At 35.5% G+C, this 27,848-nt stretch overlaps 1 protein-coding gene across 1 annotated transcript in view; it reads left to right on the top strand.

The window, feature by feature from the left end:
* The window catches only part of CSMD1 (CUB and Sushi multiple domains 1), a gene marked incomplete at both ends in the record, with an annotated part of 1,059,366 nt that overhangs the window by 525,664 nt on the left and 505,854 nt on the right, over positions 1-27,848 (top strand). Inside the window, 2 exons of the mRNA XM_084202054.1 lie at positions 15,302-15,496; positions 27,242-27,449. Coding sequence (XP_084058180.1) covers positions 15,302-15,496; positions 27,242-27,449 — 403 coding nt within the window. The remainder of the gene's footprint in view (positions 1-15,301; positions 15,497-27,241; positions 27,450-27,848) is intronic.

The following is a 27,848-nucleotide window of genomic DNA, read 5'->3' as shown; positions in this document are numbered from 1 at the left end:
GATGTTAAGAAAATATTGAATTTAAGTATTGCCTACATGCTAACAATTTTATTATTTAACATCAATGTACTTTTTTACTGTTTCTATAGTTTGATAAACAGCTATTACCAAACTTCATGCCATTCTCATTGATTTGTGGTTTCTGACTGACATAAGGTATGTGTGTTTTTCTGAAGTGGTCTAGTAACTTCCTACATATTTCCTTTTATAATTTTGGGGGGTTTTGTTTTAATTGTCATCTTGTGTTACAAATAATTTTTATTTTCTTAATCATTTTTTTCTCATATTGATTTGATTATCTCTTGAGAAATGTGTGTGTGTGTGCACTTATGGGGAAGTAAATTCCCCTTTGCACATTGTCTACCAGAAATGTCATGGTGGCATCATTTGCGAGGCAAAACTTTTGTGCAGCCATTTAACCAAGTGATCAAACTATGTCAGAATTGAGAGTATTCATAACTTTTGGATATGAAGCCCTTTTGCGGGTCAGGATCTTGCTGAGCAAGCTTTATGCCTGCCCTGCCCCTTTTATTCTAAAATGGATTTTTTCTCACTTTGGTATGTTGAAAAATGCTAAATACTTTCTGTAATAGTCTGATAGAGTACATGGGAAATTCTGGAAGCCACAAACTATCCCTGGAAGTGTAGACTTTTTAGATTCTTTGGGGTTTTCCTTCTCCAAATGCAGACCCTCTTGCTCACCCAGGTGTGTGTGAGTTTCATGCAGCAATACTTCAAGCTCTGCAAACCAAAGCCTTTCTTTGGATTTGTGTCTCATTACTTGTATCTTCTGAGTTTTTCAGGTGTGAAAGGTATAGATTGAATTGCTGACATCATTATGGTATTATTACATGAAAACCACTGCCCTGGCTGTAAGAAGCAACCTACCTTGTCTTGAAATAGAACAAGTGTTCTCAAGTTCTAGAAATGAAATCAAGAGCAGCAAGGACAATCTGTGCTGCATGGCTGGTTGGGTCAGGGGTCTCACCAGCAAAAGCCTGGGGGAACAGGACAGCAGAAGGAGGGTTGTGTCCCAAGACGGGACCAGAACTGGTATGAGTGGACAGAGCTGTGGGGCTGGGCACAGACCCACATCAAGGCTGGGACATCAGCAGTCCTGGTGGGAGCTCTCTAGAAAAGCCCTGAGCCCCAGCAGTCAGACCTTCTGATGAGGATCTCTTGGGGTGTCTAGCCTGACACCTGAAACCTGTACTAGCTGGGCAGCGGGCTGGTGGGAAGCGTTGCAGACTTGTGACTGTGACTAAAGTTAGATGCTCTGAAGATATTCAAATAATACTCATTGTAAATGCCCAAACTCCTTTACAACAGAGCCTTTAAATCTCAGAAGTATCAAATCACCTTTATCTGGGGATGTGTTAGATCAGTTGGAAGAAAATACTTTGCACAGCTCTACCCTGAAGTACATTGACTTCAGGGCAACCTTTATGACCGACTTCTCTGTACATTTGTACTTCATTTACATATGAGAATGCCAGAAGTACTTTGCCCAAAAGGAGTCTTTAACTTTGATAAGGAGACCTTTTATAACAAAGACCGTAAGTGATAGTGGTGTTTTGATAAACCAAAATACTGAAAGAAGAATAATGTTCCCTTGATTCCTAACTTTCAACACTTTCAACAATTGTATTATTTTACAATTTGCATTTGCTCGATTTAGATATCTAGTCCATATATTATTTGAATTTCTGACTCTGAATTCTTTGACTAAACACTTATAATCATAGATAAGTATGAATACTAAGTATGACACTGCATTGGGACTTACCTGCTTCAAATAAATGACAAACCCATAATATTTCTAAATCTCACTCACAGTTTCTAGAAAAAAAAATTAGTAATTGTGAGATATAAAACTCAAAATGTTTTATTTTCAAATAAGATGTTCTTTCATGCTTAATTTTGCCTGTAATTGCGCATCTGAAATTGAAATTCTGGAATTTTCCTTCAGATTTTGATACAATCATGTAAGACCAGGAAAAATGGCTGTGCTGTTACTTCCTCTAGTCAGACACAATTTTTTAAATGATTATGTTCCACAAGAATAGGGTTTCCAAAATACATTTAGTAAACTCTTTTTTTAGCTTTTAGTGAAATATTTTGAGAAGCAATTCAATGTGTAGTAGTTCTTACAGCTTGATTAGCATACCTGTATTGCTTCACCATTCAGCATCTAAAATAAGTGCACATAAACTCTAAACCTGATTTTCCAACTGTCAAAAACCATGAAGATTTTTAATACATAAAAATGTCACATATTGGAGATACTGAAGGGGCACTTAATAATTTGAAGTATTTTGTTGGTTTCATAAAGACTTCTTATATTGTTGGGACGTATTTCACAGCCAGCCTTGGAAGCACATTAAAAATTTAGGTGAATGATGAAGGCACAGCGTGTGTGTCTCTTGAGATGTTACCTATCACCTTGACAAGCTCTTTGTAAATTGAAAACTGGTTTAGCAAAAAAGAGCTGCTGTGATTACTGAATGAACATAAAGCTCTCACTTCTCTGTCATTTAACAGCTGGCAGATTTCAGAGCTGCTTTTTGGGAAGAAAAATTAATAGGTTAGTATTAGCAGAGAGATACATAAAATCACTTTCTCTCCCAGGGTTTATGTGAAACAAATTGATGTGCCAGGCTACATCTTAGAGGGGCAGTGCAGTAAGAACAGGTACCTTTCAGACTACAGAAATCCATCAAATGCCCTAGGTAGCTATTCAACAGGTTAATATCTCCAGGCGACAGAGTGGTATGAAAGCCTTAGGGGAGGGGAAAAAAAGTGTATTTGATCTATTTAAGTCTTTTGCATTTGAGTAGATATGATCCTTGCTATCAGTACAGTGCAGATTTTGTCCTTGCTTCCTTCTTTCATATCCTGTGGGGATATACTTTTACCTGATTTTTAATTTTCTCTTGTTTGGATACTTAAGCAGATAGGTATAGGTATCAGTTGAAAACAAGCCCCAAAAGCTCCTCAGTTATGTGTGAAAAGATTGTCCCATTCCATCAGAGATGGCCACAGAGATAACTTTATGATTTCTCCCCTGCATAATCACTGCAAAGGGAAAGACGGACTTAATGCTTCTTTCTGTTCACTATGGGATGCATCATAGAATTATTAATAAACTAAACAGGAGCAAAGTGCTGTCTAACAGACAGCCAAGGTGTCCAACAGTGACCACACAGCCATCCAGAAGTTTAGTTCCATCTAGCACAGTAGCTGCTGGTACTCTTTCTCTTCCTTGTTTGGGATGAGTGAGCAGTTGGTATGGGCACAGGGTCCTTGTCTACAGCAGAATATACCCCCTGTCAGGACACGGGCAGAGGCACTGACAGCCATCTATATGTTGGATGGATTACAGCACAAGTCTTTTTGGGCCAAATAGCACTTTTCTGAACAACTCTTGGGAATGATTCAGGAGTTGGTACAGACTGGTGACTGTTCTGAATAAGCAATCTGGACACAGCCATCCTGTTTTGCAGGCTCAGAAAGTTTAATAATAATGTGCCAGCTGGCCTCAGTTCCGTTCAGTTTTAGTGTACAGTGTAGACATCATGTCTCCTTAGCCTGATAGAGTGACTCACTTGTATGTGAAGTCTCTGGAAGTGCAACACGATCTCCAGTGAAACACAGTCTTCTGGGGTTTGAGTAGAAGAGACTTTTTTTTTTTTAAGATTTAGAGAACAGCCTTACCCCCTTGCATACTTGTAGTACAGAAACAAACAAGAAATGAATGAGTTCTGAGACAATTTCAGTATTAAACTCTCTTTACTTGCTTCCAGTAAATAATCTTTTAGACAAATAATAGCAGGCAATCTTCTTTAGCTGCACATTGAACAAGTATTGCAGCAAACTTCCTTTGAAATGGCAAGAGTCTCACAGATGGTTTCATTGTTTAAATAGCCACAAAACTTATTTAGCTGCCAAGATTGTGACAAAACTGAGGTGTATGAAAATATCTTCTGGTGTTCTATATGCTGTTTTGCACTTATGGTTAAAATATACAAACCCAACCAAGGTGGACAGAATGTCGTAGTACATAAAAATGTTGCAAAGAATTAGTAGGTTTCTCCTGTTTTGTTTTGGAGGTTTTTTTTACCTCTTTGATGATGTTGGAGTCCCACAAGAATGGCAGAGTTGGAGAATGCATGGAAATTTTTTAATTGTGTCTGTCTGTAAGTGCCAGATACAGCCAGAATCTCATAAGAAGAGGTAGATGAGAATCTGCGTCATCTACAGATCCAGATGGTCCTGAGAGTTTGTCCTCTACTAAATAATTTTTGATTTGACCATTATTGAACAAATAAACTACAAATTAGACCAGTATAGACTTCAGTCAGGTGCAGAACATTATTTGCGTGGACTCCAAATCGCCAGTTGTGTAAAAAAAAAAGGGAAGTTGTTAGGAAATCTTTGCTCATTAAGAATCACTATGTTCTAACACAAATCAAGTTCAAGCCTCAGGTGCCAAGCGCTTTAGAAATTTCAAGGGAAATTTTACACCAAATATTTCAGAGGAAATGTCAAGAGGAATCTGGCCACTCACTGCCACTCTTCAGTTCCTTGCAAAGTTATTACTTAGTGAAACAATGTTATAGGTTTCACTCTGAGCAATCTGATTCTCCTGGGGACAAACACAGGTCATCATCAGAAGAGTGAACCTGTAACATTTGTGGTTTAATATTTTTAATTCCTTTTTCTGATTATGTATTTAGTTGAAGGGATATAATGCAACTTTGCCACACATTGTCCATTAATATTGAATGCAAACAAAAAGAAGCACTTTTAACACCACAGTACTTAATTAAGGTTTGTAGTAGATTTAGGTAACTTCTTCTATATTCCTTCTTCCTTGTCCCATCAGTGCAGAAGGATTTTTAGCAGAGTGCTCACACATAATGGATATAGGCACATCAGCCTGGCATGAGTCAAGCTTGAGGGCTTTTGAAGGAGCTTTCAAGATTTCTCGTGTCAAAACTGATTACAAAATAATCTCCAAAACCAAAAACCATTTTAGAATGGATTTGCAGGATGGACCACACATCATTTCTAGAAATAGCATATATTGTCACTTAATAAATACAGGCTAAAATATGTACTTACATGAAAAAGATTTCAGAAGTTCTAAAGATGCTACTTCATTTTGCTGAGGAAAAGAATTAGGAAAAAAAACCAAAACAAATCAAAATCAATCTAAAGTTTTGTTTATTCAGTCCCTAAAATACCATATTTTTTTTTCTATTTGATTAGGATACCAAGAACAACATAATGTGAAATAGCATGTGTAGGATTTTGACCTTCTTTCTGTTCCTGTTTATCCTTTTCCTCCCATTTGTCCATGACCCCTTTTACCACGTATTTGTTCTATCTACCATACAAGGAATCTACTTCATAGAAAGCAGGTGTAATTAAGAAACTTTGGATTATGGTTTCATAATGTAGTTAATTTTGGTCTCTGAACTAGTTTTCTTCTTGATGCTCTGAATTTTTATTCCCACACTGCAACTAACGAGCATCTCAGTGGTGTTACCCACTGCAGCTTAGTCATCCTGACAAACATGCAATTCTGTGCGTGTTGGAGGGATATTTTTTTTTTTCTTTTCAAAGCCAGATCAATTCTTTTCACTTATTTATAAATTGGGTAAGCCACTGTAAGAAAAAAGAGACTAGCTCAAAGCACTGAAAATAAGCAACAGAAAATCATGTTGCTGTGTTAAAACAGAGGTTTGGTGACAGAATTTGCTGTTTTAAAGAGCACTCTCTGTCTCACCTTGGCTGGTTAAATAGAAAACATGTTGCATGTTGTGAGACACACAACACCAATTAATTTGGGAATTTTTTTCTCCCTCTGAAGCAATTGAAATAATGAAAGTTTATAAACTTTCACCTTTCTAGACTCACATTAAAACTGATATTTTCATCAAAAGTATGTTAACTTTTCACAGGCTATAGCTGTGGAGGGCAAAATACCCCCTGCTCCTTTTAGGTCCACTAAGTGCTGCACATTGAAATGTATTTTACTTGAGGACTTCCCAGGTAACAAACCATTTATAATTCTTCTCTAGCTGAAGCTTTTCAGATGGCAAATTCTTCTCCTGCCCTTATACTGCTATTTTTCCATTCAACCAGAGCTGTGAGCCTGTTACATGTCACCCTTGTTGAAGTATGAGCCTGCAAATGCTAACCAGACAAAAGTCTTCCTAACTCCCATAGCTTTCAGATGCCATATCTGAGAACAAATGGGAACAAAGTTGAAAAAGACATTGCTGAATTTATCTCAAGAATCTCTAACAATGGCAACGTAATGAAGTATTGAACTAGGAGAGGGAAAAAGTCAATCAAAATTCCTTCAGGAAACTGAAAGGACTTGGACTACAGGGGCTTGAGAACTGCAATGCTGCCATTCATGCAGAATCCTGGTTTTAACCTGTGTGCAAGACAATTCTTAGCATTGACTAGGGACAAGGATAGGACTGAGCCTTTTTTTGCCTGACACTGTATCAGTAAAGAATGTGAAGAAAAATTAGTGGATATGACATTTGCTGTGCTACATTTTCAGGACTTAACTACAGGTCCCAATTCCTTTCATTTTCAATTACAGGCACAGACAAGAGGCTTGTATGGCATATTGAATTCCTGTTAAAAATTTACCTCATGATTGTCTGTTAGCAAGATAAAGTTTCAAGCCTCTGGGGCCAATGGAGTGCCACTTATGAAAGTGTTAAGCACAAGAGAATGGTTCTGGAAAGCTTGGGAGAGTCCACAGTCCAGCTTTGCTAAAAACCACCACAGTGGCAGAAGTGAGGAAGTGCCTGCACCAGAGCAGGAAGCTTCTGTAATGTGGGGCTTTTTTGTAATCTGAATAAACAGCCAATCAAGGTGAAAGAAAAAAAGAAAGACAAAAGGAAAAAAAGAGAGAATGATAAAAAGATAGGTTTTGGAATACTATTGCCTTACTTTAATTAGTAATAAGGGCCTGCAGACATGATGGCAAGCTGGTGTTAGCTGAAGATAAGCCTCTACTAAATCATCAGCAGTGTATCTATTACTGAAGCTGATATTGTCCAAATTTTATCTGCAATTGCTTCTTTTCTTGTCTCTCAGTCCTTTGAGGTTTTCCCTGACCTCAAGTAGTTAGACCTGAGAACAGATACGTGGTACACACGAGTCCCGCAGTTTGTATTTATCAAATAATACAAGAGATTAGATACTTTGCATTGAGCTTTACCTGTTCAGATTTAAATATTTTTTTTCTTCTTACATGTATTTTGCTGAAACAAAGAATTTTTATTATATTTAACAAACATCATTTGGAGTGTATCTACAAGATTTGTATGCAAAGTTATTGCAGCTTTTAAAGAAGAGCAAGCTCATATCTTATTCTCTCTAAAATTACTGTCCTTTCCTTATATGGCAGGTCTTAATAACTCAAAATCCAATTTTATTTAGTAGCAATAATAATTTCAGAGATTCTTGGGAGCAATAGAGAGAATATCTGCTTGTGAAATCTCTTTGCAAATCTCTTTCCAGTTTTTATTCGCAATTCATCTGTACAGTTGTAGTATGTATCTTGTCTTGCCCTCAGTAAATGTGATATTTTTCTTTTGTCTTTGTACCATAATTCTCAACCTAGGTTGAGCAGATTAATGTGTAAAGAGATTCCAGGGAAAAAAATGACAGGAAAAAATAGTCTTCAGACTACTAGATGTGTAAAATTTATGTATACTTGCATAAGATATATATTTTTTTTTTAACTCCACTGCATTTTAATAGTAACAAGAGTATAAAAAATCTTTCTTGTCCAATATATTTTCTTTCTTCATCTTAGTATACCAAGATAATCTTGGTACGTTCCTGTCTTCCATCTTTAAATGTGTGCCTTTCCATATAAAATGATAAGTCAATTAACTTCCTTATTCTCTGTCAAATTCAATTTTAAGCATCTCAGTTTTCAGATCCAAACACCTGAGTCTTGGCAGGCTGACAGGATAGGACATCTGCAAGTGGGCCTTAGACCTTTTGTCTCCAGTTATGTCAGCCAAATGAGCAAGCTTCTTTATTTATTGATAAGACTCCTTAATATACAGGGAGTCACTGCTATTTAAAATTATTTTATAAATTTGGGTGAGCTTCAAACGAGTTACACTACCCCCATTCTCCTCTCTCCATGGAAATTACCCGATAGTTTATTTTTCCAGTAACAATGCGTCTCATTTTCAACCTCCTTGTAATTGTGATTTGTTCTCCTCTTTTTCCTAGCCTTGCCTTCAGCTGGTACAATATTTCTTATGACCTGGTGTTAGCCTTCCAGTGTCTCCATAGTCACTGCATTTTAATCTTAATTTCTTAGATTGTGTAAAAACCTTCCGGTATCCTCTTAAAGCTCTCCAGCTCTTGATCACTCAAGGAGTCCTGCTCGGCATTGGCTTTATGTTCAATCACTCTAATTTGAACACGGGTAATCAGATTTGTATGCGGGTCTTCGCATAAAGCCATAACAGTTTCTTGTACTTACCCATTTGCTTGATAAGTACCTCTTTTAATATACAGAGATATTGTTGTTTTTACCCTCATGTCCCCAGGGCTTTCAAGGACAGGATGGACTATTTTTTTATGAATGTAGGTCTTTTGGCTAATGGAATCCTCAAAGTGGTCAGGTTAAAAATAGATATTTTATTGGACTCATTTGTTATCATACCTGAGGTGATGAACTAGAGGTTGTCTTCCAATTACATTTTTGTTGTTGACAGTTTGGAAGCTTAATGATGTGTAAGGGTAGTTGAGACCTTCTTTGCCAAAGGTCTTTCTCAGAATGCAAAGAACAGACATTGTGCATACTTCTGATGATTGTACTGACAATCTGAAAGACAGACCATAGAATGCACTGGACATTTCAGAGGAGATAGAAGGACATTATTTTGATATTTTTAAGAAAATTGCTAATTATTTTCGATTTCTGATTGCTGGCAAAGTTTCTGTTTATAAATTTTGCACAGCCTCAAATACTTTTATTCCCTTGGTCTGGACTGTCATGCTCCACTTGTTCTCCTCTTTCAAGAGAGATCTAAAAACTCATAATATTGCTTGCTGATCTCAGTTCAGCTAGGAAAGTGTGCAGTACATCTGCAGCAAAATAAGTATGAGGAAATAGAAAGTTTTAGCTCTAACTTCAGACTGCCTTTGCACTTGAGAGTTTACTGGCATTGTTTGTATGATATTGACTTTTATGTTCTTATAACCGACAGCAAGACATTTATTACACAATAAAAGTGAACACACTAAAAATAAAATCCATCGATCTTTGGTTATTACCTGCAAAAGAAAATTAAAATATCAATCTTAATGTGAAAGATGTATTAAAGTTTTAAAGGTGCTGTATGCTCCTAAATGATTTTCATAGCTTTCAATCCAGTACAATTTTGCACATCCTTAGAGATGCACAAAGTTGGGTAAATGCTTGTAAAACAAGAAAGCTATATCTTTCAAAAGTGATACAATTCAAGCATTTTATCTAGCAAATATTGCAATGGTTCATGTGTGCACAAATACAGAAATTAGTATGTAACAGGAAAGAAATGTCTTCTGATCTTGGGACTGTATACAAATAAGATAGCAAAAATAAATATAACAGTTTTATTTCTGTCAGCCAAGAAGTCTGGGTGGGGTTTTTTTTGTTTGTTTGGATTATTTTGAGAAAAATATTGCAGTTAGGCCCAACAAAGACAGTCTGAACAAAAATATTGCCAGCAGATAAATGGAGGACCATGTTGAATGCTGCAATAGATAAGTATCTGTGCCATGTAGACCCTTGAACATTGCACTTGACAGCTTGTAGTGTATATATGGCTAAATTATCAGGTATTCCATGAACTTGCACTTTGTATAGTTTTGGTTTTAGGTTTCCTCCCTCTAGAGCACACCTAGTGAAATCCATAAATTTTTTGATGAAATAATTTTTAGGAAGGATGTGAATTTGATGTTAGGTAACTTGCAGACTAAGGCTTTCACAAGTTAGTTGTGTCTCTGTGGGTGTGTGTATGTGCACATGTGCAAATGACAAACAATTTGGTGCTACCCTTCTAGCAGCAGATTCTGATCATGATTATTTGTAACTCCTTTTTGGAGTGACTAAAGGTGAAAATTCTGTGAAAATTCCATGTTAGCTCTTCCAGACTAATGTTGAACTGAAAGTTAAAACTTGGAAAAGATACTCAGTTTTCTGAGTAGAGACTTCAGTTTCAAAGCCATTCTTGCAAGAAAATTTAGCTTTTTTTATCTACTGTTTTTGAGCTTATTGTGTTCAGTTTTTATGAGTATAGTAATTGCCTTCTTCAAAAGCTGCTTTCTTCTTCTGTAGCTGCAAATACAGTTGAATGAATGTCTTCTATTTATGCACGAACCGGTAAAATGCAACTTCTACTTGCAGGGTATCGTGGGCTGTGCCTCATACCTATTGAATATCTTGACATATGCCCTGAAATTTTCTGAAACACTGATTTTTTCGACAGAGCTTCTGAAGTCCTTCCCAGTGCTGTAATTTCAAAGCAGCCATTTGTATCAAAGGACTATCTATTTCCTCCTAACTTATGCTTTTTCCTTCATGTGTGGTTTTGCCTATGGCCGTCAATTTAAGGTAATGTTTGAAAATACCCAGAGGATTGTAGTAGAGGTACTATAGAACAGCAAAAAGTCAGTAAGTTTTCATTTGGCAAAACTTAAGTGCAACATGGAAAACTTTTCCAGCTATTTCAGTAACAACAGGAAAAATAACAAATATAATATATCCTTGGAAAGTCATGTAAAGATATTGAAATAAATGTAGGAAAAACATTTAATTAGTTCCTTTTCTTTCTTCTTTCCCCTTCCTATTTTTCCTAATTGGTATTGAGCTGCTTTCTGAATTGCTGCTGTCAAGTTCCAACTACTGCGTGTGGCCTATATAAGCTGAGCAACTGGTTCACGGAAGGGTGAAACTGACGTAATTTTAACTGACATAAGCAGTTTGAGCTTTTTGCTGCTAAGGCCTCTAGGCAATCTTTGCAATCTAGTTGATGATTGTGACATCTGAGAGAAAAAAAGAAATCTGTTGTTTCTCCTGAAAATTATTGTCAGATTAGGCCTCTGAATACTTACTTCAGCAAAGGTTGGGAAGTTAATTTTCACAGTTTTATAACTGGTTTCAAATCCAGGTGTCTTATTTATGCAACAATTAATAGGAGTTGGGCTGCCAGAGACCTCAAATCTTTCAGGATTTATCAGAAAGTATCTATTTTTAACTCAACTTCTTAAAACAAAATAGAAAAAAAGATCTTACCAAATCAGGACATTACATTGCATGAGGCAGTGGCAGTAGGACTGCTTGAAGTGAGCACATGAAAAACTTTAGGCATTTCTTATTGCACATTTAAAGACTCTTGCATTCTAGTGTGGAGACCATAGTAAGAAAACTTGGGTGAAATAGTCCTTCAAAAGTTTATTCATTCCAGTGACAGCTACTATTTATATTTTGGTTTGGTTTCTTTTTCATTATCAACAACTGTTGTTTAATTTGAGGTTGTTTCTCTGTTATGATAAATCAGAAAGAGGTAGATGATGAAGTCTATAAAAAAATGAAGGAAACTGTTTATAAGTGAAAACAGAGGATTACTATGTTTAAGGTGCTGTTAATATTCTTTCAAGTGGCATGTGTTGCAAATAAATATAGATTTTAGCCTTAGAAGGAGTCTTGAAAAGGCTATATAAATAAATAATCTGATACACACCATTAAGAATCAGTAATTTTTTAAAAATGAATTTATTTATTAACCTTTACTTGAAAATTCATATATCCCAAGCTGTCATTTTTCTACTATTTTTTACAATCCTGCTATCTTGTAGCCTTTTGCTTCTGTCTCATGATAAATATTAGCATTACATTTCAGCATATAGATTGTAATGGTTTAAATGCTTTTCTGCAAAAAAATAAAATGTAGCATGCAGTTAGTTTGAATAGGAAGGTAAACCTTTGGCATTTTAGATCATCAATTATTTGCATTATGGATTTTGATTATGCACATTTGTTAAAAATTTCTTCTGTCAAGGAGGATAGAGGTTGTGTATGAGAAAGGCCTATCTCTTAGCTCAATTTCATTAATAAATCTTAATTAACAATCAGTGCTACAGATTGATGTGTGCTAGAAAGTGAAGTCTATGCAGGTTTTTATGGCGGTCAGTATGGTGAAGATAGACATTCTACCCGAGGAGGAAATTGGAGAAAGACATCCTTGGTAATCCCACTCTGCATATTTTTGCTAAGACTAAATACCAAGACTACATGGACTATTCTCCACCCACTGTAATTACTTTTGTTTTCCAAAATTGGAAAGGACTTGGGTGAAAAAAAAGGGATAGGAAGCATGGTGAGAGCACTCTAATGTTAGTTCTGTATAAAAAATCCATTATCCTAAGTGCTTCAGTGTAGTATAGTTTATAATAGTTCTCAATACGCAGTGAACGTCAAATTATTTAATGAATCAAGAGCCTGTGACTGCAGTCTTATTGACAGTAGACCTCAGTAACTCTACAGACAAATATGGGTCTTTTACTGAAAATTTGGCAATGAATTTAAAGCTTGATGGATGCATATGATAGGTTTGGTTGACTAGCATCCTCATAATCCAAAGATTAAACTATTTTGTTCAATGTTAGGAACCTTCAAAGGCTAATTCATCTTAGGTCTAGTCTAGAAACAGTAAAGCCTGCGCAGATGAAACTGTGTCTATCTCAATATACTTCAGTCAAAGTTTTAGAAAAGCACATAAATTATGTAGTTGAATGCTTGATCCGGAAAAGTGGTGAAGTCCTGTGAACTATTACATGTATTATTGAGTATGGCTGTCATTCTCAGATCACTCATTTTTTCACTGGGTTTTAGGAGGTTGTGGTAAAGTGCGTGCCAATTTCAGGATGCTAAGTACCATTTTCTCTGAAGTTCTTGTCAGAGGTAGTGGTAAGAAAATGCAGGTAAACATATCCTAGGAGACTTTACAGACTGACTTGCTGCAATACAGTTTCAACAGTTAGCTAATGACAGTTGTTATTTATATGGCAGATGTGGATTTTCTGTGATGTGTTTCCTTGGGAATGCAGTTTACCAGAATCCATAGTAGCTTTAAATAATGATTTTTTAATTTTTCTAGAAGAACACCCTCTCGTAAAAATAAAAGCTGGCTTTTGGATTATATATTTTTTTTTTTGCTGCATGCATCAGACCTTTTCATTAAAATACTTCAATTTATAGCTCTTTGTATAAATGTTTTAATTTGAAAATAACATAAAGAAATTTTTGTCTCAAATCCAAGTATTCTACTGTATCAAAGGAGGTAACAAATTTTTATTTTTTGACTTGTACTGAACAAATGCCTGTGATAACCTATCATGACTAAGGCAGCAAAAAGGGGAAAGTTTGAAAAGAGAGAGGTAGCATTTTCAGTAGTGCTAAAAATGTGTAATAACATATAGCAATATACACTGTAGCTTGTAATAGATAATAGTTTTCAGCTTTTTGGAATACAAATCAGTGTCTTTATTCCAATTATTCTGATATCTAAGCGCTTTATTTTGTATGTAATCTTTCTCATATATGTGAATCAAGCAGTGACTTTTTTAACAATGTGAGTGAGCATATCCAAAGAAATAATCTATTCTGTTAAATGTGCTGAAACAGTACAAAATAAGCCGGGTATCATAATGTTTGCTTCTACCTTTGATAGCTATTTGCAAACAACCCTAATTAGTTTCCTTAATTCAAGAAATCTTAGATCTTTGATCTGCAATGTGTAGAACATATGTCTAGCGCATCATTCATTAGAGTCTTAGGTGATTTTTCAATCCTTGCTAATATTTATAGAATATTTTGGTATTTTTATAATTAAATAATGTTGTAATGGAAAGTACTCTCTCTTCTATTTTTTTTAATCTTTATGTTTCTTGATCTTTTCAAAATTTTTTGTATAACTTGGTTTGTAAATTAAATGTAATTACTACCACTTAAATGCTGCTGTGACTAACTGAGTAATGAATTAAGGGCGTGCATTCACTAATTGAACGTACATGGTATAATGGGGCATAATTAATATTGATATATTGATATAGTGCTTTGAACCATTCTGAGGATATGCTTGTATTGAGTAATTAACCTTTTCAACATGCAGATTAGAGGTTGGCATGGTTATGTTTATTCTGAAGATGGGTAGAGTAAAGAAAAAGAGCAACTATGGGGTGAAAGAATTGGCTCATTGAACAAACGTGGCTTCTGCAATGATACCTGAATTATATGTGAGCTTTTCAGACCACCATTTTTTGATGCACACTTCTCTTCTGTGCTCTGTTCATGATGCATTTTAGTTCCCTGCATTTATTTGTTCTCCTCTAAGGGACATTAAAGAATTTTAATTTTATTACTTTAGTGAAAGGAATAGTGCGCCATTAATAACTTTCAAAGAAGTTTGAGAGCAAAACCAATTGAATTTTCCTTCTCCCCTACACAAATGTTTGGTTTTTTGTAGATGGAGGAATATCATCTTTAAGATGATAACCTATTCAGACAACATCTTTCAAATAACTAATAACTACAAATGGTAGTAAGTTTCTGCAATAAAAAAGTGTCCATTCATATTTTCCCAATGTCACTGCTTAGTTCCCTTGATATTTTATGATTCTTTCAACAAATACTGACTTAATTTATTTTCTAGAACTTGAACTAATATGAAACTAAGAAGAAAATCAAGGTTTTTTTCTATACTTGAGGCTTTAATTTACTGTCAGAGAACAATTAATTATTGGATTATTTTAAATTGCTCTTTCAACATCTAAATGAAAACTGTACATGAAGGGCTTTCTATGACCTGCACCTAAAATTTTGTTGTATGAATATCTTTGCAATATTTATAAGGTAGAATTAAATAGAAAGTTCTTTCACTCTGCTTGAAGAAAATCAGCAGGATACGTAGGATACTTTTCTTGAAAATCTGTAAAGAACTTCACTGAAGGACTGTTAAACCTGTTAAGAACTGATTTTGAAATTAGCTTTGAAAATTATGACATCTATTAAAAGCTGAAATGTTTGGCACAAGTATATTCCATAACCTAATTTTACCTTGCTTGTATAAGGAATCATGTTTAAAAAATAAAAAAAGGAACCAAAACTGAAACAAAATAGTTAAATATAATTGTTGGACAAGTATTGTTATTTCATTCTCCAAATTTTAACTGCAGTGTATTTCATTCTTTCTTTTGGCAGTATTACCTAGTCATACATGTGGCAACCCCGGAGAAATACCTAAAGGAGTACTTCATGGAACCAGATTCAACATTGGAGATAAAATCCGATATAGCTGTATCTCTGGTTACATCCTAGAAGGCCATGCCATGTTGACATGTATTGTGAGTCCTGGGAATGGTGCATCGTGGGATTTTCCTGTTCCTTTTTGCAGAGGTAAAAAATAAAGGCATGAAATATCTTTTAAATACAAACAGCAGATTAAATAAATTTATTTTGAAGTGTTTTTGTTTCCCCTAAATTAAAGCGTACTAATTTTCTTTCTAAAAATTAACACCATTTAAAGCTGTAGTAATTCAAGCATTGACATTCCAGAGTTTGCATTCAGAGATAGATATTATCTATGCATCTTTTTTTCTTTCTGTTTATGTGGAGCATAGCTATATCAATTTCATGACAGGACCTGGCCAGGATAAAAACTTCAGTGATGTAAATTTTGAAGGGTGGTCCAGTCCCTTTGAATCCTACTTCTGCTCAGAGCATGGATAACTTCAAAGTTGTGTCAGATTGTTCAGAGCTTTGCCTAGTTGAATATTTGATGTCTCCTTGGATGAAGATTTTAAAGTCTCCCTGTAAACCTGTTTTGGTTCCCAGATGGCCTCAGTCTCACATCCAATTTAAATAAGAATTTTGCAGATTATATCTACTTCTTCTTCTCCTGTTGTGGGTCTGTGAAAAGATTCTATTTCCATTCTGTCTCTTTACTAAACTAAATCTTGCTGTTAGATTTTCACATACCCTCCACTTGTCCATTCTGAAAAATCCTTTTCCTTCATCTTCTTGTCTCATGCACTATGTTCTTTAGCATCTTGAAATTCTACTGGCCATTCTCTGGGCTTGTTCTAGACTGTCAGTGTCAGTGTCTCTTCTGTGCTGAACGTCCCTAGGTTGGACAAAGCATTCTAGATGGAGTTTCTTAAGTGTCAAGCAGATGAGCTCTCTCTCTTTAGCTGGCTGTGCTCTTAGTCATGCACCCCATACAAGGGAAGCTTTCAAGACTGCAGAGGTGCACCATGCACCCAGCTTGTGTTTCACCAGGACTTTGAGTCCTTTTTACAGAGCCACGACCTAACAAGTACTTTTTGCGTGGAATGATCCTGGTCCAGCTATAAGACTTTGCATTTCTGTTTTGGAATTTCATGAGATTTCTCTTACACTTCCAGCTTGTTAAGTCCTGCCATAAAAATCTGTCTGAATGGCAGTCCTGCCCTTCAAGACATCAGCCAATGACATCCTGTTTATCACTTCATAAATAAGTTGAAATCTGCTCTGTTGAAGTCCAAGGTGTTGACTCTATAAACTGCCTTTTTCACTTCCCTCAAGATATTCAGCTAATGGTTATTGTGACCACAACTGCTGTTAAATATGGCTTATCTGAATGTTCTTTGCTCCAGTACCTGCATTAAAAAAAAATTGATAGCAGATATCAGCTATCTAGTGCATTGCCCTCTGCTATGCTGCCATCCCCAGAGATGCTGCGTTGGTTAAAGTCTCTGATGATAACCAGACCCTGTGTCTGGGAAACTTGTAGTACATTAACAGTTTTGATCACTGCTCAATCAGATGGCCTGTAGCAGATATTCACAATAGTGACCTCTACCTTGACTTTCACTTCTCATTCTTCCCCACAGGAGCTCAAGAGCTCATAGCTTGTAGTGCAGCAGAGAGAGCTCTGTTAATTCCAGATCCTACTTTGTGTAAGGTGCAGCCTCTCCGTTCTCTCCTGCGTTTCCAAAGAGTCTGTGTCTATCCATTGGAGCTCTCCATTCAGGTTAACGTCCTGCCACAGTTCTGTGACTGTGTATGCACTTTCAGTTTGTCCAGTGTGCATCCCACAGAGCACATTTTTGCATTCAGGCACTTCAAATGGCTTCACGTTGCTTTGTGAGAGGGATCGAGAGAAACATCCATTGCCTTGTCCCCATGTCTTCTCTCCTTGGCCTGTTCTCCCATTTGCCTTTAGGTTTTGTTGTTTGCCCACGACAAACTCTTCACTAGTTCAGCAGAACTCTTGCCCTGTTCAGCCAGGCAGATCCTATGTCTCCCCTCTTGTCCTCACTCCTTGAAGGGGACCCTGTGGTCAAAGAGGTCAAAGCCCTGCTGCCCAGCACCAGCTCCTTAGTAAAGTGCTGGAATCTAATACTCCTACCTGAACTTTTGTCCTTGCATTAAACAGAACCCCTCTGGTCTCTGTGGTCTTTAGCCTGTTCTCATGCCCTGTGGACATCCTTTACTGCTACTCCTGCCACTCCCTTGGCAGTATTGTTGGTACCCATGTGGAAGAGCAACAAAGGGCAGTTGTTTTATCCAGTAATGGTTACTTGTGACTGAGGGCTCTTGTATTGTAATTTCTCACAGGAAGGAAATATTTTATACTTTTCTGTGCTCCAAAAAAATTCAAGCGTCAGCAATCAAAAAACCCACAAAATATTTTGGCCAGGTCTATTTTTGTCCTTTTAGTAAGAGGGAGCAAACAGGTGTCAGAAAAATAGACATAAAAAGTTCATGGTATCATCAGTGTCTACTAAATAGTTCTTATATTTCTGCAGATATTATCTGTTTTGGCACTATTTGCCCGCATGCAAATATCTTTCACAAGACCGAAATTCTGTCCATAATTTGTAACTCTGTGAATTTAACTTAATAATAAAAAATCAGGTGTGATCCTTTACCTCCTGCAGATCTTCCATGAAATCCAAAGAATCCTATGCACAGTCTGAGAAGAAATTAAGATCATAACAGAGAAGTTCTTTACCAGTTGATGACTTATGTCAGCTAAGCCATTGCCTCAGTGAATTTTTAGAATTCATGTGGAATGTGGATTTGATGAGAGATTTTAGACATTTCTTATTTTATTTCATTTTATCAGTCTGAGGCATATGCCATGAGGTAGCCCTTTGCATTCTCTATGACTTCAAGCAAGACATGTTTCCCTATTGTTTCTCTAAGAACCTTGATCTTTTCCATGAAAGCATCTTTTATTACAGTTCTGTTTCCAGATGGTATTCTTCTTTCTTGTCATCATAAACTAATTTCATGGCACACATTCAAGATAACATAACAGAGTTAATAAAGCTCTGAGGCTTACTAAAAAATTGTAACAGCCTTGTTCTCTGTGGTATGTTTCACTAGTTTTGCTGATACTGAAAAAATGCTACTTTCTGCAGTTTTGTTGTATAATAATTTCAGAAAAATTAAGAAGCTGGTGTCCCTTAATTTATACATGCTGGTTTTGCTTGAAGAATTCCTAGTGGATTACTAAGTCTCCTGGAAGATGTAGACAGCATTGACTCTTGTTTTTGCCATTTTGTTTCTCTGGCTGCTGCTCAGTTTCAGAAATTCTCCTTTTAAGGTATAGTCATAGTGAGAGTGGTAGAGCTGGACTGTGTTGAAGGCTCATTGATGGCTTTGAATGAACTCTGAACAGGAATCAAATGAGTCAATGAAATTTTTAGAAAGTTTAGAGAATTTTATTGTCAAGACATTTGCTTTTTTTTTTCCTTTTTTTCTCTCTTTTTTTTTTTCTTTCAATAAAAATCATGGATCCCTGAAATAGGAAACAATCCCCAGAGAAAAGTTCAAATGTAAAAGATGAGGCAATCCTGAAAGATGAAGCAATTATTAAAACCTAGTCCTGTTTTTTCATAAGGTAAATAGGAGAAACTGTGGACTTTTCAGCTATTATAAGAAAGTTGGGAAGTTTACCTTGAGTTTCTGCAAAAACATTGCCTAGGTGTATACAAATACACTTACAAATTCTACTTTTGTATACTTACAAGACTATTCAGAGAGAATCAATGGCCGACCTATGTCCTGCTAATATGCGAGTTTTTTGCCTGAGAATTAAAAAGTTCTTTGTTGTCTCACTCTCAGCTACCATAATAGTGTCATCCAAAACATTTGCCTTGTCTTGAGGTTGAAATACTGTGCAGTACAATCTGAAACATTTTGAAAGTTAATTTCATTCTCTTCAGTAGTTCCACTAATAGCTGATTTATGATATGTGACTACTTCTAAATGAACTTTGTATAATTAGGTTCTCAATTCTCAGTAATTTTGAGAATCCCTAGTTGATTATAGTTGCATGAGTCAAGATTTTTATGAAGCTAAAATTAGGAATACAAATTGGATTAGTGATATTACAATGGTAAGCTTTTTCTCACAATAAAAATAGCTTTGAAGGAAAGAACATGTAATATATTATCATTAAAAACACATCCATTATTGGAGGGAAAATAAAGAAGACAATAAATTAAAAAAGATCTTATTTCAGAAAATTCCAAAAGTAACAAGTAATATGCAATCAGGTTTCAGATTTAAGAACTATTTTTGGAGAAATATTGTGGTCAAAATATATATTTTTATATACACACACACAAACACATATATATATCTGTATGTCTAAAATCAAAAAGGTGTTCCTTGATGATGGATGGAAGGAAAAAGAGTCTGTGATTCATTTAGGGTAAGATAAGCTGAATATAGAGATGCAGAGCTGATGTTTTTGAAAAAAATAGCAAGGAGAAATTGATTATTTTGTTGTTATCCATACCTTCTGAGGTAGCAAGCAAACCTCTGATCTTTAGACAAATACTGTTTTATAAATTCAAGGGAGAGAAAAAGGTCCCATATTTATCCATGTTTACAATCATAAAAAGTTAAAAAGGAAAATAAAAATAGGAAACTAAAATAGGAAAATAAAAAAAAAGGAAAATAAAAAGAACATTTTCCAATAATTTTGCTTACTGATGTTACACTACATGATAAAATGAGAATATTTTCATTATATCCACCCTACAGTCTCTAACTTTTACAGTGACATAATAGATTCCTATCTGAGCAATTTTGTTCACTTCCAGAATAATCTGATTTGGTGCAGCATTTATACTGAGATGAAATTTGGAAAAAGCCCTCATTGTAACTAGTTTGATAAGAAGTCACAGAGTGTTTCAGGAAAAGCAGATAGCAAAGCAGACACTGTGTAATTTCTTATACGGTAGTGCAGGAATAGTAGATCCCACCCAAGAGATTTAAGGACACAGATAGAAGTAGTTTTATATATCTGCATGTGTGTGTGTGTATGTACAGATGTATATTTACACACACATATATCTGTATTTAGTTACACACACAGATATCTGTGTATGAATTTAGATGTTCTGGTTCTAGCATGTGGCAGTAGGTATGGAGAGACTTGATAAAAAATGCAAAGATGCCAGGTCAAAGCTTGATCTTTGAAATAAGGGGCCTGGAAGCTGGGAACAAGTGAAAAAATGAGATGATCAGCACAATGAAAACATAGCAGACGTATCCAGAATGATGCAGTAAAGTCAAAGAATGGAAAACAAAACTTCAGCCTTACCATAAGCAACATGAGCAAAGTTAAGATGGGAGAAAGACTCATTAAAATGAAAATCAAACCTCAGAGTCAGTAATAAAAAGATGGGTTTGATAAATGCCCATAGAGTTCTGAGAATAACTGGATTAAATTTAATAATTATTTTTTTTTTAAAATTGACATTTTTAACGATAATTAATTTGGTCTCAAATAATTCAGCCTTTTCTTCTTTTGCTTTAAAATTAGGATTTTACTGTTCATTTGTTGTAGACTGTTACTTTAAGGGATCATTATCAGCTTCAAAAACATATCCTCAAGTGTAGCATAATCACTGGAAAACAGTTTAGGATGCTTAACTGAAAAATAAGATAATATTTACAAGATATCCTGAAGAATGATCTTTTATTTTTTGAGAGAGAGAGTATGAGATTACTGCTGATTAATATTTGAACTTCTTAATTTAACTGTCTACTCTTAAAACTGTGGTTTTGCATAAAAATGTGTCAGAGGTGGGGTTTTGATTTTAAGTTTGCTCAAGTAAAAACTATCTATGCAGAATATTACTTTTCTGCCAGTGTAGCAAATAATTAGTTCATCATTATTTCTTTACTATTTGAAGTATATAACTTTTTTGACTAGTAGATTAGATATCCTGTCCAGAGTGGATGGAGAAGAAATAGGTCTTTATAATATAAAAAACCGCTATGATAGAATAAATAATCAAAGGTTACTAAATAAAGCAAAATTTTTACAAAATAAAAACAACCAGTGCAAGATTACCCATCTGAGTCCAGTATTCTCAGGGCCCATAACAGTGGAATGACCTCACTGAGGTCTGCTTAGATCAAGCTCACTGGAATCTCAAAGCTAAAATGTTCAAAGCAGTGCTGCAGCTGAAATGGTTGCCCACAGGTCCCTAAACAAAATGTAACAATTTTTGTGTTTCTATTTTTTACATACTATTAACTTCATGTGAGAAATATGATAATTTAATAAATGCAAAATAGATTCTGTTTTGATAAACCACAATAATTTCTGAAATTTTAACCAACCCCCCAAAGTTCTACTTAGAGAGCAATCCAAATTATTTTGAAGTGCCCTTTGACAACCATGTAGATAGAAATAAAATTAGTCTTAGATGCATTGTCTAATGAGTATTTAATTTATGTGAAGTTGATCAACAGCAAGAGAAGAAATTGGGAAAGGGAGGCAAACTGATTAGAGCACTTAGCTGAGATGCAGTACATCTGGATTCAAGTGATGATAGAAAAAAAAACCCAGCAACTTCTAGCAAGTTTCTATTTTTTATAACACAGAAAAGAAGCAGAGGTGTTGGCTTTTACCTATTCAAAATATAGTCTGTAAAAGCCTAAAATAGCAAAGAAGATAAGGAAGTAGAGGTGTATATTTTGATGGTTAAATATCTGTCTGCCTGTTGGAATCAAATTAGCTAAGTGAGCTATCAGATGAATGCATAATGCTACACTATTGTAACACTTTGTGAAGTGTTTGGTCATTCTGTATCTGCCATTTAGCAGCTTGACAGTTGGCAATAACTTGCTAAAATTTTCTTTTAAATTTTCATTTATTTAATATGCTTGTTTCTATGTTTTTGTCAGTAAGACATTTTAAAATGGTAATTTTAAAGTCCATTTTAAAAAAAAGTTATTACCAAATTCCTTGTACCAACTTTTTTGTAAGAGCATGTGTTTGTGAAAGAAGTCATTCACCATTATTTCATAGATGTGTTCTCTGTACTGAAGATGTTTTAAATGAAGTACAATTATCTACTTTCTCACAAACAGACTACAGAAAAACACCATTTATTAAAGAATTAAATACAGTGTAGAATCATAGAATGTCTCAAGATGGAAGGGAGCCATAAGGATCCTTGATTTCAACTCCCTGAAGGCCTAAAATTAAACCACATGGCTAAGAAAGAGCAATATTGCAATGCTCCTTGAGCTCCAACCAGCCTGTGCCACAAGCGTTTCCCTGGGGAGCCTGATCCAGTGATGGAAGAGCCTTTTCCTAGTGTTCAGCCTGAACTTCCTCTGCCACATCTTCATTCTGCTCCCTGTGTCCTGGTCACCAGGGAGAGGTCAGCATGTCCCTCTCTGCTGCTTGCCTGGAGTAGTTGCAGAGGGGCGTGAGGACATCCCTCATCCTCCTCCAGGCTGAACAAGACAAGGGACCTCAGCCACCCCTCCCGAGTCCTCCTCAACCCCGGCTCTGCACACCCTCTGATAGTTTGATGTCCTTTATAGACTGAGACGTCCAGAACTCCACTTCCTGAGGTGGGGCCGTTCCAGAGCTATGCAGAGTGGGACAGTCGCCCTTGCCCCCCTGATGCCCGACGCTCCCCCGGACACAGCTGGCTCTCCTGGCTGCCAGGGCACTGCTGACTCATGTGCAACTTGCCACCAACCCAAACTCCTAGATCTCTCTACATGGATGTGCTCTCCAGCCTCAATAAAGAAAGAACTTTTTCAGAGAAGCTTTTAATAAGGCTTGCTAAATAATTTAGGCCCATGGTTCATTTAGAACCCTCTAAGGCTGCAATTTTCTTTAATTGATAAGACTTATAAAATGTGACTCAAAATGACAATATGTCATTTGATGATGATTCATAAAATATCACTCTAGTTTTTAATTGGACCTATGCTATTGGTATTCATAGATAAGGAAATGACTACTAATGACACGAGAAGAAAAAAACTTTATTACTATGAATTTTATGTACTTTAAATCACCACTATGTTTTTATCACTTATGTTCAAAGAGCAGTGTAGTAATGTGATTTTCCACATGAAGAGCTTTCAATATAAACTTCAAGTGGAAAAGCCAATTCAAATATTTAAGTTCAAATTCTAAGTTAATTTTGAAAGATTCTTAAAAAATTTTGAAAGGTAAGGTTTGTATTGAGGTTTTTTGCTTTGTTTTGTTTTTATTATGCAATAAATGTTATTTTATTTAACATTTTATTATGTGGTATATTAAAAAAGGCACATAGAATACAGAACATTGCACTCTGGAAAGCATTTGTGTGGTGATGAGAGAAAAGTCCTGTAAAAACTGATTGAATGCTCAAAAGGTGCCTAAACCGATTCAAACGAAGTTTTCTAAGATACTGGTTTTGTTCTTACTTCATCCTTGGCTATCTGCTCATCAAAGCATGCATCTCACTTGTAGCAAGATTCATTTATGCAAAATACAGCTTACTAAAATTGTCAGATTAATATTTTTGGTGAAATTACCCTTTCTCGCTTGAAGAAAAATGAAAGGTTTTTTATTGATTTCCATAGTGGCACTTCTCATTTTTTGCATGCATAAACTTGATGGATATGTTTATCTGCTTTATCTAAGCTACACATCTATACAGTATACATATTTTTTGTCAAGTGGTGCCAGCCATATGTTTTTGCATGTGTACTTTATATGAGATGCATATTCTCTAAATTCAGAGCACTTAATTCCTGACTACTGAGAGATCCAAATGTTTGTAGCTTTATACTTCAAGTAGTCATTTATGCTGATACAAACAGCACTTTGTGCAGTTGCTTACAACTTGAAAATAAGCATAAGTGTTTGGAATTATTACTTGCACATGTTAAAAATGCAATTTGTAAATCACATAGAGTTTGAATTCATGAAGCCTCAGGCACTATCTGCTATCAAATTACAGCAAGCGCAGCGATGCGCTAAGACTCCTGAGCAGTAGCTCTATGAAAAGCATAACATAGAGAAGGCCACGAGGCCAACTCGCTCTGGGACCAGCTGAGTAAGACCAGACACTTTGTGTCCTACCCTCTGAGCAGTAAGGCCACAACCTGTCTGCCTGCGCTCACCTAAGCAATGCATTATGCTTTACCATTCCACAGTCTGGTTGCCTTAGCCTGCGTGCTACTTGTGATGAAGGAAATACCCAAAGCATACCCACATCTGTCAGAGAGAAAATACTCTCTGGTTCAGGCTGGTTTCTGTGTCTTACCTAGCTGACCAATGTTGTCTTTCAGTTTCTGTGTTAGCTTGGCTTCTGGCAAACCTGTTCAGAACGGTGTTGTGAATAGGTTAAAAGGTTATGCATCCCTTTGTTCAGATAGCTGTACTAGTCTGAGTTCCTTTGGCTGTCATTGGTAATGCACAGTGTATACATTTGGATTTTTGCATGTGCTTGCCAGTAATAATAGACTACATTTCAGCTGTAATTCTGAACTTTAGAGCTCAAAGATTATCAAGGGCTCTGTAGCAGGAACAGCGAAGAGTATTGTATTTACCACTAGCATGTAACTTCAAGTCAGTGAAAACAGGGAGAGATGGTATAATTGAGGATGCTGTCATAAAACAATTTAACAGCATAACTACTAGAGATATGGGTGACTTAGGATTTTGCTCATCTTGCTAGTTACCCTTAATGGAAAAATCTGCCTGCTAGCATTCAAGAAAACAGGCGGAACTGTTATGTGTTAGAAACTGTAACTTAAAAGTGCAGGTACAGGATGTACTACATTAATTTGTTTTTTCTTTTCTGGGCTAGATGATGATCTAAAATGAAGTGCTAGAAAGTTGTTAAAAAAAATAAACAAAGCACAAAAAAGCCAAAAAAAAGCAAAGGTGCAACAACCGCAAAAATCCCCCAAAACAAACATACACACATGCGCACACACACACACACAGAAACACTGGGGGGAAAAAAAGAGTAATTTTAGATATTCAGAAACAAAACTTCATTCTCCTTTCTGATTTATTATAGATTTACATTAGTTTTCAAATTATTTTAATCTTTGAATGTATTATGCACCAGGAGATTTTACTTGGATTCTCAGCTTTATCCATGGTCCTTTAATTTTCACTTCCTTTCCCCCTTTCATTCCTCAGTGGCACAATGGCCCTTTCAATATTCACTTTATAAAAAGCCAGAAATTGAGGAAGGAATCACAGAAATGGCCTGATTTCACCAACAAAAAAAGAAATCTCTTAGGAAAGTCAATCTATTCTAGTTCTATTCCTTCATTTTAAAAAAGACCAAACATTTATAAATATCAGGGTCTAGAAAGCAAGATACGAACTTTATTGAAAAAACATGACCTCCTCTGAAAAATTTTTGTGCCAACAAATTTAATCAATATGGCTTTAGTAGTCAAGGTTATGTTACATTTGTGTACATCAATATTTACTTTTGCATGTAGAAGCATAAAGATTGTGCCATGCAGCAGCTTTCTCTCTTTTTAGTCAAATTAATGCTCTATACATTACTTAAACATTAAAGAAATTATTCTGTGTCTGCCTTTTTTGAAATTCTTCCTTTTACTTCTGTCACTTATTGGCTATTTAACCCCTTTTAACAGCCTCCTTTTTCTAACGTCCAGACCCAGAATTCTTCTTCCTTTGATTCATGAATCATTTTTCCCTTCAAATATTCCTTTAAAACACAGTTTCACTGACAGGCTTTCAATTATGATTGAGAAGAGCAGTTCTACTCCTACACTTTTCTGTTGTCTTAATTAGCTATTCAGTTGTTATCCTAATTAGACTATAAGTACTTTGTGTTATACGCCTTGCCAAGCTATGTGTTTCTGAATCTCCGTGTACATTTAGAGTATGCAAATAATACCTAATGATAGTTGCAGTAAGTAAAGATGATAAAAGAGATAAAAATTAGATGCTTCTCTTCTGATCTTTCTCCTATGCAGAAATATTTTTAATTACTATTTCTTTGGCTTTCAATGTCACATTATCAAAAAGCAAAAGCCACCCGATGAATTTTTAATTTCTTATGTCAATGAATTGTATGGATGACATATTTTCTTGGGGTTAGCAAGGAAAATACAAGATATTTGCTAAGTACTTTGGCAAAATATTAAATAACATTGAAGATTTAGGAGAAAATTCCTATGCTTTTCATTTTAAAAAATAGTTAATAATAATTAAAAATATACATTATGAACTGATGATGTATGAACGTTAAAAGGTCCATCTGGCAACAAAATCTTCTGAACTCATTTGTCAGCTATAAACATCCTGATTCAGAACAAAAAAAAAAAAAAAAAAGGGAAAGGATAGTATGATGATATTAATGCTTACTAGTTTAGGACAGTGAAAATTTGAATTTTTTTTTCTGCAGCTTTTTTTTTTTTTGTTATAAGAAATAAATGAAAGAAAATATTTGTTCAATATTTTAAAATTTGTATCACAAAGAGTCTTACTGTTTCTGTGATTTTTTGCCCAGATCTTTTTTAGGCTTCTTCTGTGCACACATTTGCAAAGCCAGGTTCTCCAAATCAGCTCATAATAGGTGTCCCTGCTAACCTTCATTCTTGTTTGGCCTGGTGCTGAAGTGACACCAACAAGGAAAAAAAGTCAGAAAACCCAAACCAAAAACGTCTGCTGCTTAAAGGCCAGACAATATTCCATTCCATTCGCCTGGACAATATTTGTTTCTGTGTGTGCATATTTATGAGTCCCCAGTGAGTAGAGAAGATCTGGGTTTACAGCAGAAACAAGGATGGTGCTTCACTTGTTTGAGGTGCAGCTTCATTAGTAATTGATATTTTTTTTGTCAGCTGAAGGAGCTTGTGGAGGGACACTACGTGGGACAAGTGGAACTATTTCAAGTCCACACTTCCCTTCTGAGTATGAAAATAATGCTGATTGCACCTGGACCATATTGGCTGAACCAGGAGACACCATTGCTTTGGTCTTTACTGACTTCCAGTTAGAGGAAGGATATGACTTCCTAGAGATCAGTGGAACAGAAGCACCATCAATATGGTAAGTCAAAGATCTTTTAAAGATCTCACCTCCTGTTTTTCTTTTTTTGGTACCTAACTGAGAAGATCAGAAGATATTTAAGATATTTTCTACCTGTTAGCAACGACTGGGTTTTTTTGCTTCTTTTTTGGTCCCTTTCACCTTTTAGAACTGAAAAAATAAATAGTTTCCTTCTGTTTCTTTCCGCATCTTTGTTCTTCCTCATATTTTCCTCCATCTGCCAAATTATACTTGTACGGTATCTTATCATTGAGCATTTAATTCATGTTACATCTTTGGACTTGGTATAAGAACATTTTTTGATGTTGGGTCTTGAATGACATATGGTACTGTACTTCAGCAATGAAAGTAGTGATCAAAAGTCAGCCTGAGAAAAACAGGAATATATAGACAGCTAAT

Source organism: Fringilla coelebs (assembly GCF_963513975.1).
Source record: "Fringilla coelebs genome assembly, chromosome: 3".
Classification (NCBI taxonomy): Eukaryota; Metazoa; Chordata; class Aves; order Passeriformes; family Fringillidae; genus Fringilla; species Fringilla coelebs.
The sequence above is the reverse complement of the archived record's forward strand: the minus strand, read 5'-3'. Positions and strand labels throughout refer to the sequence as shown.